Source organism: Hordeum vulgare, chromosome 5H, assembly GCF_904849725.1.
Source record: "Hordeum vulgare subsp. vulgare chromosome 5H, MorexV3_pseudomolecules_assembly, whole genome shotgun sequence".
Lineage (NCBI taxonomy): Eukaryota > Viridiplantae > Streptophyta > Magnoliopsida > Poales > Poaceae > Hordeum > Hordeum vulgare.
The window spans coordinates 93,385,001-93,396,011 of record NC_058522.1 but is presented as its reverse complement, the minus strand read 5'-3'; the positions used below and the strand labels follow the sequence as shown (position 1 = coordinate 93,396,011).

Sequence of the window (11,011 nt, the reverse complement as noted above, 5' to 3'; positions counted from 1 at the left end):
CATTATCTTAATTCTGTTATTTAATTAATGCACCTATATACTTGGTAAATAACGGAAGGCCTAGCCTTTTGCCGGGTGTTTTGTTCCGTTATTGCCGCCATAATTACCGGCTACCGGTGTTTGATTCCATATTGATCGCTCCTAACACGTTCGGGGTTGTTATGGGGACCCCCTCGATAAATCGTGTAGTGTTAAGACTTGTCCGGCAGGACCCAACATTGGTGTTAATTTGCTAATCACTTAATAATAATCTGCATAGGGAATGGCCTCCCCGAGGAATTTGATCAACAACCCGGGGCAGTGCTCCTCGTGAGTGTTGGTCCAAACTAGAGCACTGTGCGGGGCCAACTCAGGGCAACTTGAGAGATTTCTATCAGGCCACTGTACGCGTCGCTCATCCGGCGTGTCCTGAGACTGAGATACGCGGCTCTTATCAAGGTCGTCGACACGTCGGGAGGTCCTGCTAGTCTTGTCTTACCTTAGTGATATATCTTGCGTATAGGAATCCCGGTGAAGCTTTGGTTCTCCCCAGAGTTGATGTTTTCCTCTAAGAAATCCGACGATATCATGAGATTCGTGATAGAGGATTACTTTGCGGCCCGTGTACGTTTGTGATGGACTAGTTGGAGCACCCCTGCAGGGTTTAATCTTTCGGAAAGCCGTGCCCGCGGTTATGTGGCAACTTGGAATATTTTGTTAACATCCGGTAATAGATAACTTAAATATAAGCTAATAAAATTGCCAACTGTGTGTGTAACCATGACTGTCCCCTTCGAATATCTCTCTTCGATCAGGAACATGGTGGGGTTATGATTGACGTAGGTAGGTGTTCAGGATCACTTAGTGATCATCTATCATCGACCGCTAGTATAGACCACATTCATATATGTTCTACGTAAGTTAGCCACCATATCAAGCTTAGGATGCTGCAACCTAAATACTCCACCTCTCCTACCTAATAACTTGACTAGTTGTGGCACCGAGGTCATAGATTGCTGAGTCCCCGTGGCTCACAGATTCCTTCACAACACCAACAGGTTCAGGTACCCCTGAGATAGGTGATCCCGACGGCACACAGCTGGCGTGGCAGTACGATGAGGAGAACGACCGCCTGTACGTTAACTATCCAAAAGATTGAGGCGTGGTCGTGATCGTGGGCCAGCAGGCAGGGTAGCATAGCCATTTCCCTTGTTTTGTAGTCCGTAGCGGAACTACCTTGATTGTATGCGTGATGTACTCTAATATATTTATGAGATGGCAATTTAATCCCTTAGTGTCATTCTGTTGATATTATGTATGTGCTATGATACCTTGTTTGCGAGACGCTTAGATGCGCTCCTTTCCAATTCGGGGCCTCGATCCCCAGATCAGAAAGGACCGCATCTTAGTCGTTACAGCGAGACAATTACTCATTTAAGTCAGAGAATAATGGTTGTTCTATTTATATGAGTAATATATTTTATGGTCATGCACCCAATGTGAGGGGTTTGTTCATGTTAAATCTCGATAGTGATGACACACATATCCATAACATTGAGACCAAAAGATGTAGAGTTGATAATGATAGCGCCACTTTCTTGTGGCACTGCTGCTTAGGTCATATTGGTATAAAACGCATGAAGAAACGCCATGCTGATGGACTTTTGGAGTCACTTGATTTTGAATCACTTGACACATGTGAACCATGCCTCATGGGCAAGATGACTAAGACTCCATTCTCCGGAACAATGGAGCGTGCAAGTGACTTGTTGGAGATCATACATACTGATGTGTGCGGACCGATGAGCATAGAGGCGTATGGTGGTTATCACTATTTTCTCACCTTTACAGATGATTTGAGTAGATATGGTTATATTTACTTAATGAAGCACAAGTCTGGAACGTTTGAAAAGTTCAAGCAATTTCAGAGTGAAGTTGAAAATCATCATAACAAGAAGATCAAATTCTTATGATCTGATCGAGGAGGAGAGTATCTGAGTTATGAGTTTGGTACTCACTTAAGACAATGTGGAATTGTTTCATAGTTGACACCGCCTGGAACACCATAGCGTATGATGTGTCCGAACGTCGTAATCGTATTTTATTAGATATGGTGTGTTCTATGATGTCTCTTACCGATTTGTCGTTATCGTTTTGGGGCTATGCCTTAGAGATAGCTGCATTCACTTTAAATAGGGCACCATCAAAATCTTTTGAGATGACACCATATGAACTGTGGTATGGCAAGAAGCAAAAGTTATCATTTCTTAAAGTTTGGGGATGTGATGCTTATGTCAAAAAGCTTCAGCCTGAAAAGATAGAACCCAAAGCGGGAAAGTGCGTCTTCATAGGATACCCTAAAGAGATAGCTGGGTACACCTTCTATCTCAGATCCGAAGGCAAAGTGTTTGTCGCTAAAAACATAACATTTCTTGAGAAAGAGTTTCTATCAAAAGAATTGAGTGGGAGGAATATAGAACTTGACGAGGTTATAGAACCTATACTTCAACCAGAGAGTAGCACACCACAGAAACATGTTTCTATGGAACCTACGACAATTGAAGAGGAAGCTAATAATGATGATCATGAAACTTCAGATCAAGTTGTCATCGGACCTCGTAGGTCGACAAGGGCACGTACTGCTCGTGAGTGGTATGGCAACCCTGTCTTATCAATCATGTTGTTAGACAACGAAGAACCTACGAGCCATGAAGAAGCAATGATGATCCCGGATTCCAACAAATGGTTAGAGGCCATGAAATCCGAGATAGGATCCATGTATGAAAACAAAGTATGGACTTTGGAAATATTACTTGTAGGGTGAAAGGCTATTCAGAATAAATTGGTCTTTAAGAAGAAGACGGACGCGACCGTAATGTCACCGTCTACAAAGCTCGACTTGTGGCAAAGGGTTTTTCACAAGTTCAAGGAGTTGACTACGATGAAACTTTCTCACCCGTAGCGATGCTTAAATCCGTCAAAATCATGTTAGCAATAGCTGCATTTTTCGATTATGAATTTGGCAGATGGATGTCAAAATAGTGTTCCTTAATGGTTTCCTTAAGGAAGAGTTGTATATGATGCAACCGGAAGGTTTTGTCGATCCAGAGAATGTCCCTACCGCGTGTGAAGTGAACACTTTACCATTTGTACTCAAAGGTATCCGCATCTCTTTCCATACGTCAATTTGCTGCCCATCCCCACTCGCGTGATTCCCCTTTTATCAAACTCTTCCTTAAACTATATGCAATCTTGTCATTATACTTTGCCAAATAAAGTGACGAGCCAAGTCTTAGAAACATTTGACACTTGTCCATCAAGAATTTTTTTTTATACTCCTCAACACTCTAGCACATAAACTTTTCGAAATAGGCTTTCGCTCCGTTTTATATATAAAACACCAACACATAGTACACAGTTGAATGATACATTGTGGTGAGGAGGTCCTATTACAAAGCAGATCGACAAATACAACAAGAAACATACAACTAGCCTAACACTTCATCGAGGCCTGACCGAAGACGTCTGAGATCCACGACAACGCCTTCAAGAAGGTGACGGTGCAAAGCGTCGCCGTTGTCGAGTCCATACACATACAAGAGTTTTCACTCGTAGCCCTACTGCAAAGGCCGAGTCCACGACAACATCTTCAGAAAGAACGCGACACTCACGAGCGTCACCATCGTTGACGCCAAAAGCGCGAAGCTTTCGATCGGGAACTCACCTGCACCACCACGAGGTATCCCGACTTGAACCACGAGGAAGGTCAACCCAGTCAAACTAGATCCGGTCACTGTGCAGCACCTCCCGTCACTACATCCCTTGCTGCCTACACAACCAAGAGATGAAGTCATCACCGCCACCATGAAGCGTGCCGGAAAGCCAACCGTGTAGCCCATCTTCCAGGGCCGCCACCCCGACGTCCATGTCCCGAGCCACCACCAACTGTGTAGCACGTAAACTTTCCGGCTCCAAGATCGACCTTTAAATTATTGTTTCCCTAGCATATATAGCCTTATTAAAGCAATTCTGTTCTCTAAATCTCATCTCTTCTCTGTCCTTTGAAACACATGATTTTGCAAAGTTTCTTGGGAATCCGAAATACAGACATGAACCGTCTTCCATCAGTACCGTCCATCAAAGGTCATATGGCTGACCGTCACGACCGTCCTCGCATCTCCCAGCACATGAACCAAAGATACCCTTTTCCTTTTCTTTCCCCCACATTATTTGATTTCCTCTCCGCCGCCGCCGCCGCCGCCTCCCTACCCGCCGCCACGGCCGCCTCCCTCGTCGTGGAATCCGCCCAACCGACGAGCTGCCTCCGTATCCGATTCGGCGAGCTACCACCACAACTCTTTCACGCAACCATCGCCGTCTGAGGTCCCCCGCGCCGGCCAGCTCCACCCCGCCCCTCGCCGCCGACTACCTCCCCTTCACAGTAGGGGGCTATAAGGTAGGACGCAGAAGCTCTACATCTCTATCCGTGTTCTGTTCTTCTGTTGTCGCCGAACTACAAGGCAGATCTGTTGTAATTTGCTGTGTGTTAAGGTGGATTTGGTACACATGTTGAATTTGTAAACCCTAGATTCGGTTGATAGCTCTTTTTGCTCTATTTTGGTGGAGTATTTATGGCAAAATGGCGGAAATTTGTCGCCGTAGCTTGCAGTATCCACGTATGCATAAGTGGTCTACATACACAGGAGTAAATGGCTACTTCAACGGTAGAAAGTAAATAGTACTCTCAGGAACTGGTGTATAATAAAGTTCTTGTCAGCAGATGCTTTAGGTGTTACTCAAGGACCTGTTCCATTTAAAAGGATGTTACTCCCCAGATATCTGTATCCTCCTTGAGCTAAGAACTGGTATGGCAATGGCATTATGCACTCGTCAGATTTTATACAGCTGTTTAGATTGTGGGATTGATGTCCACTGATTGTTTTCTTGCTTATAAGGTTGTCTTTCCTCTGTGGAGTTGGTTACTTATGCAGACGTATTCATGCAATTTAACTTCTACAAAATTCTGTGCAATTAATGATCGCCTCATTTAAGGAACTTATACGAAATTCTATGTAATCATACCTCTTTGTAGTTGATAGTTTCTTGATTAAATGTTTGCTCGTAAGAATCAATTTATATGGTGCTATTTCGTCTGTGTTTTCATCGGTAAGTTATGATGCCAGATGAAGTTGAATATGCGGATCGTGTGTCTCATTGCCATTTTATAAGATTTTAGTGTACACAAAACAGGTTTACTTGTGTAATTTACATCTGAGAGGGGCTGTATCTCTTTGATGATGCATGGAGTTATTATGTCATGAAGTATATCTGATTCCTCTATTTTGGTTTTACACAGTCGACATGTCGTTGGATGTTACTCAAATACTTTTGAGTGCGCAATCTGCCGATGGCTCAATTAGGAAGCATGCTGAAGAAAGCCTCAAGCAGTTTCAGGAGCAAAACCTCCCTGGTTTCTTGCTCTCTCTCTCAAGTGAGTTGGCCACTAACGAGAAACCTGAGGAGAGCCGCAGGTTGGCTGGTTTGATCCTTAAGAATGCACTGGATGCAAAGGAGCAGCACAGGAAGAATGAACTTTTCCAGAGATGGCTGGCACTGGATGCTGGTGTCAAGGCACAAATTAAAGCGTTGCTGCTGCAAACTCTCTCATCTCCTGTCGCAAGTGCCAGATCTACATCTTCTCAAGTCATCGCAAAGATTGCTGGCATTGAGATCCCTCAGAAGCAATGGCCTGAGCTTATAGGGTCATTGCTCTCAAACATACATCAGGTCCAGCCAAATGTCAAGCAGGCGACGCTCGAGACACTTGGCTATTTATGTGAGGAAGTTTCTCCAGAAGCTGTTGACCAAGACCAAGTCAACAAGATACTTACGGCTGTTGTTCAGGGTATGAATGCTTCTGAAGGGAACTCTGAAGTGAGACTTGCAGCCACACGGGCATTGTATAATGCGTTGGGCTTTGCTCAGGTTAACTTCTCCAATGACATGGAGCGTGATTATATCATGAGAGTCGTATGCGAAGCAACACAGTCACCAGAGGTGAAGATAAGACAGGCTGCCTTTGAGTGTTTGGTGGCTATTTCATCAACTTATTACGATAAACTGGCCTCATACATGCAGGACATATTTAGTATTACTGCAAAGGCTGTGAGAGGAGATGAGGAGTCAGTTGCACTTCAGGCCATTGAATTTTGGAGCTCCATATGTGATGAGGAAATCGACATTTTGGACGATTACAGTAGTGAGTTTACAGCTGACTCTGATGTTCCTTGCTACTATTTTATCAAGCAAGCTCTTCCTGCCTTAGTGCCAATGCTGCTGGAGACTCTCCTCAAACAGGAGGAAGACCAAGACTTGGATGAAGGTGCTTGGAACCTTGCAATGGCTGGTGGTACTTGTTTGGGCCTGGTGGCGAGGACTGTTGGGGATGATGTTGTTCCTCTTGTGATGCCTTTTGTTGAGGAGAACATAACGAAACCTGAATGGAGGCAAAGAGAGGCTGCAACATATGCTTTTGGATCCATTCTGGAGGGTCCATCAGCTGATAAACTGGCCCCTCTAGTTAATGTCGCCTTGAATTTTATGTTGTCTGCGTTGTTGAAGGACCCAAATAACCATGTGAAGGACACCACTGCTTGGACCCTCGGAAGAATATTTGAGTTTCTTCATGGTTCTGCACTTGAAACTGCTCCTGTTATTACAGCTGAGAACTGTCAGCAAATACTTACTGTGCTACTTCAAAGCATGAAGGATGTGCCAAATGTGGCAGAAAAGGCATGTGGGGCACTCTATTTCCTTGCTCAAGGCTATGTGGATGCTGGATCGGCGTCGCCGTTAGCCCCTTTCTTTCAAGATATTATTCAGAGCCTTATTGTGACCAGTCGCAGAGAAGATGCTGGGGAATCCAGGCTGCGTACCGCAGCTTATGAAACTCTAAATGAAGTTGTCAGGTGCTCCACTGAGGAGACAGCTCCTATTGTTTTGCAGCTGATACCAGTGATTATGATGGAACTCCATCAGACACTTGAAGCAGGAAAATTGTCAACTGATGAGAGGGAGAAGCGGAGCGATCTGCAGGGCCTTCTCTGTGGTTGCTTGCAGGTCATTATCCAGAAGTTGGGAGGGATGGAGTCAACAAAGTTTGCCTTCTTGCAGTATGGGGATCAGATGATGGATCTATTTCTGAGAGTTTTTGCTTGTCGAAATGCCACAGTGCATGAGGAGGCTATGCTTGCTATTGGTGCATTGGCATATGCAGCCGGTTCAAACTTCACAAAGTACATGGCACAATTCTACCAGTACTTGGAAATGGGACTTCAAAACTTTGAAGAGTATCAGGTATGTGCTATTACAGTGGGTGTTGTGGGTGACCTGTGCAGGGCACTGGAGGACAAAATTTTGCCCTACTGTGACGGCATCATGACCCAGCTCCTGAAAGATCTATCCAGCAATCAGTTACACAGATCTGTAAAACCACCTATATTCTCGTGCTTTGGTGATATTGCACTGGCAATTGGGGAGAACTTTGAGAAGTATTTGATCTATGCGATGCCCATGCTACAAAGTGCAGCAGATTTGTCGGCGCATGCAACCGCAGCTGATGATGAAATGCTCGACTACACCAATCAATTAAGGAATGGCATCTTGGAGGCCTACTCTGGCATTCTTCAAGGATTCAAGGGTTCCCCTAAGATGCAGTTACTGATGCCGTATGCCCCACATATTCTTCAGTTCCTTGACGCTCTTCATAATGGCAAGGATATGTAAGTCGTCTAGAATACCTTCTGTTTCCTTAATTTCTCACTTATTTTCATGATATATTTCCTGCTTTCTGGATGCTGAAATCTGAAAACTGATCATGCAAATGCATAGATAACAATAATTAGACATTTTTCCTGTATGGCAGGCAAATGCCTAAGCTGTAGCTTGAAAAATATAAAAGGTGCAAAGTACTGGAAAATTGACAATTATGGCAATTTTAACTCAATCAAGCTAGTTTCTGGAAACATATAAGTTCTTATATGCCATTCTATCCTTCCAAAATATAAGGCATATATGATTTGGTAATATAGATGTTGATTCTTTTCCATATAAACTTGGTTAAATATAAAGAAGTTTGAATTAGGATGAAACTTATATGCCTTGTATCTTAGGGAGTGCTGAATAACTACATGTTTCATCATATGCCACTAAAAGATTCCCGGTTCTTTCTGCACTACTCAATTCCGAAACTTCATGAATTGCTACCGCCACTACCGCGGCCTAACTGGCCATGTATCAACATGTATATGCCTTGTCTGGCTCGGTGCTCCTGCACGGGTACCTGCAATGTAATGCTGCTTCTCTGTAAAATATCCATGGTGGCAGTAGCGCCACCTAAGCAACACATTCATGCATCAGCAACACTGCTAAACCAGGGCAAAACTCACTAACACCTGGCCAACGAGTGAAGGAAAATAATGAACAGATGAGTCAGATAGAATGAATAGTGTTCATCGTAGGCATATGATGAAAATAGGAGTCATTGCAATGATATATAAGCAATTTTCTCCGAAAATGAGGGTATACCTGGTATGTGTTATAGCCATATAATCCGTTACAGGCCTGTTGTTGTAACAATATTTTGCTGGATACATCTGAGGTGATTTAGGAATTAAGAGCTAAGCCTTGCAAATTTCTGTGTTGTTGAACTTCTGATTATGACTTGCTACTTTTGATTGCATTTACCAATTGGCGTCAGATACTAATTTGTTATTTCTTACTGTGCACTAAGCTTGGTCACTTTTGTTGTTCTATGTAACGTATGTTGTTTGAATGATTGAATTGCCACTATGATGGAAAGGGCTACATCCATTAATGATAGTGTGTCCAGTGTCCACACACCTTACACTATTGCCAGAATCGAATCTCTCCTCCTTAAGCCTCCTGGCCAGTCAACCCCACTCTTTTTTTAGCGACCATGAGCACGGACAGTGAAGTATTATTGCAGCATTGACCAATATTTCAGCTCAGTGTGAATCTAACTCAGCACAATAATTTTCTAGAATGATCTCTTGCTGTTTCAGGGATGATTCTGTGATGAAGACTGCAATAGGTGTCTTGGGAGATCTGGCAGACACATTGGGTGTTCATGCTGGTCCCTTGATCAATCAATCGACCTCAAGCAAGGAGTTTTTGGATGAGTGCCTATCATCTGATGATCCTCTGGTCAAAGAATCAGCTGACTGGGCAAGGATTGCAGTCAGCCGTGCAGTTTCAGGTTGATGTGGCATTGGTGTCGAGTCTGCACATGCATCCATCCACGTGTCGAGTCTGGGTCTTCGGTTGCATCATATCTTTGGGGAAGTCCACCATCCTAACAGGAGTGTCGAAGGGTCCTCACTAACTCATGCATCAGTATATGCGTCAGCCCAGCCTTTTTCACTTCTGTGGAAAAGAGGGCTCAAGTTGGCTGCCTGCTAACTTTGCTAAAGGCATCTAGAACCTTCAATTTCTTATTGGAGGTTAGATGAGCTTATATGGTCGGGTGCCATGCCGATGGTTCGTTGGCGTGGCTTTGCATGCCTCCGGTCTGGGTGTGCCATTGCTTTCCCTTGCATCCATTGCATGCATTGAACTTTGGTCGTATGGTTACAAGTCCCGGTTGCTTATGGATCCCTTATGCAAAAGGGGCCCGCGTGCACTGTCACGGGATAATTTTGCACTGCTCAGAAGGTCCAGGTTGGGCATGCCCCTCACGAGCTGGTAGCTTTGTTTATGTCGTATTTCCTTTTTCATACTGCATTGTCCTGCATCCGTTACCGGACTTTTTTTGTAAGGTTTCCTTGTGGTCAACACTTAGACGGCATGCCGTTGTGCAAGACCCTGCATGCGTTGGTTTATTTTCAGGTGTTGTGGGTTGAGTCCTTTTTTGTTATCCTTGCTGCTGCTCCATTTCAGATTCATAGATTGAGGCTGTGTGCTGGCGGGTTGAAAAGAACAGTCATTGGTTTCGGGGTGGTTTTATTTTGGGGCAGTTGTCGAGTTGGATTTGTTATTTACGGGAACTGTATAATTGCGTGGAACTCTGCCGCCTTCCTATCTCATGAGTCGCTGTGTATACTACAAGGATACGATGATGAACGTGTTCAGTGATGTGGGTCTTGTCTCTTTTTTTCGTCCTGCTCTGCCCTGGCTCATGTGTGTGTGAATCGTAGAGCGCATGTCCATTTTGGAAAAATAATAAGTACTGTAATATCATAGAGCGCATTTGGGGCTATTGACAACAGAAACACTCTACTTTGAAGTTTGAATGACCGCCAGGGATCAGCTTTGTCTTGCGAGGGCCCCCTGATAGATCCTCTGGATCAAATGGGTAGGGGATTCGCGGTATTGCAGAGTAGGAGATGGGTTATACCTTCTCCTTGGCTTAGGATCCTAAAAAGATGTATGTAGTCCTGGAAGAGAAGCAATTGTTGCACGACCTGTAAGCGTCACTTTTGACTTCCTTGCCGTTTGTGAATTGCTTGATTGGCAGTCATGTAGGCTCATCTTGCATACAAATTTTTGGGGTACCAGAGTCTGCATTCACCAAGAACATTTCTTTCCTTAACCGTAAGCGTAAAACTGAAGATTGTGAGGCGTTTCCACTACATAATAAGAAACTAGAATTATATCTTGAAAATGATCGCAATTTATGGGATTGATGCACCATTTAGTTAATATCATTTAGCAAAATGAAACACAACATATGCCTCCATCTTTTGGCTTGAGAATTTCAGTTGACAATTGAATCTAATTTTCCCCATCATTTGACTCCCTGAGCACCGGGTCCAATGTGAGTAGGATAACTTAGCCATGCTTCATAATTGGAAAAACGGGCAAAAAAAATACACTAGTTTCTTAAATTTAAAATAGAAAAGATTTTTTTCTTACGTCGAGAAATATCTGTTTTTTCAAGATAAACAATGTCGGTTAGGCACCTAACATTTATGTCATAATAGATCCGAACACTTGCCTCGGATTGACTTTAATC

At 43.7% G+C, this 11,011-nt stretch overlaps 1 protein-coding gene across 1 annotated transcript; it reads left to right on the top strand.

Annotated features, from left to right (window-relative positions):
- Window positions 1–4,148: 4,148 nt before the first annotated feature.
- LOC123399246 (importin subunit beta-1-like) lies at window positions 4,149–10,131 on the top strand. The gene is made up of 3 exons (XM_045093669.1): window positions 4,149–4,435; window positions 5,336–7,760; window positions 9,063–10,131. The coding sequence occupies exons 2-3, from the start codon at window positions 5,341–5,343 to the stop codon at window positions 9,259–9,261; spliced, it is 2,619 nt and encodes an 872-aa protein (XP_044949604.1). The 5' UTR covers window positions 4,149–4,435; window positions 5,336–5,340; the 3' UTR covers window positions 9,262–10,131.
- The last annotated feature ends 880 nt before the right edge of the window (window positions 10,132–11,011 follow it).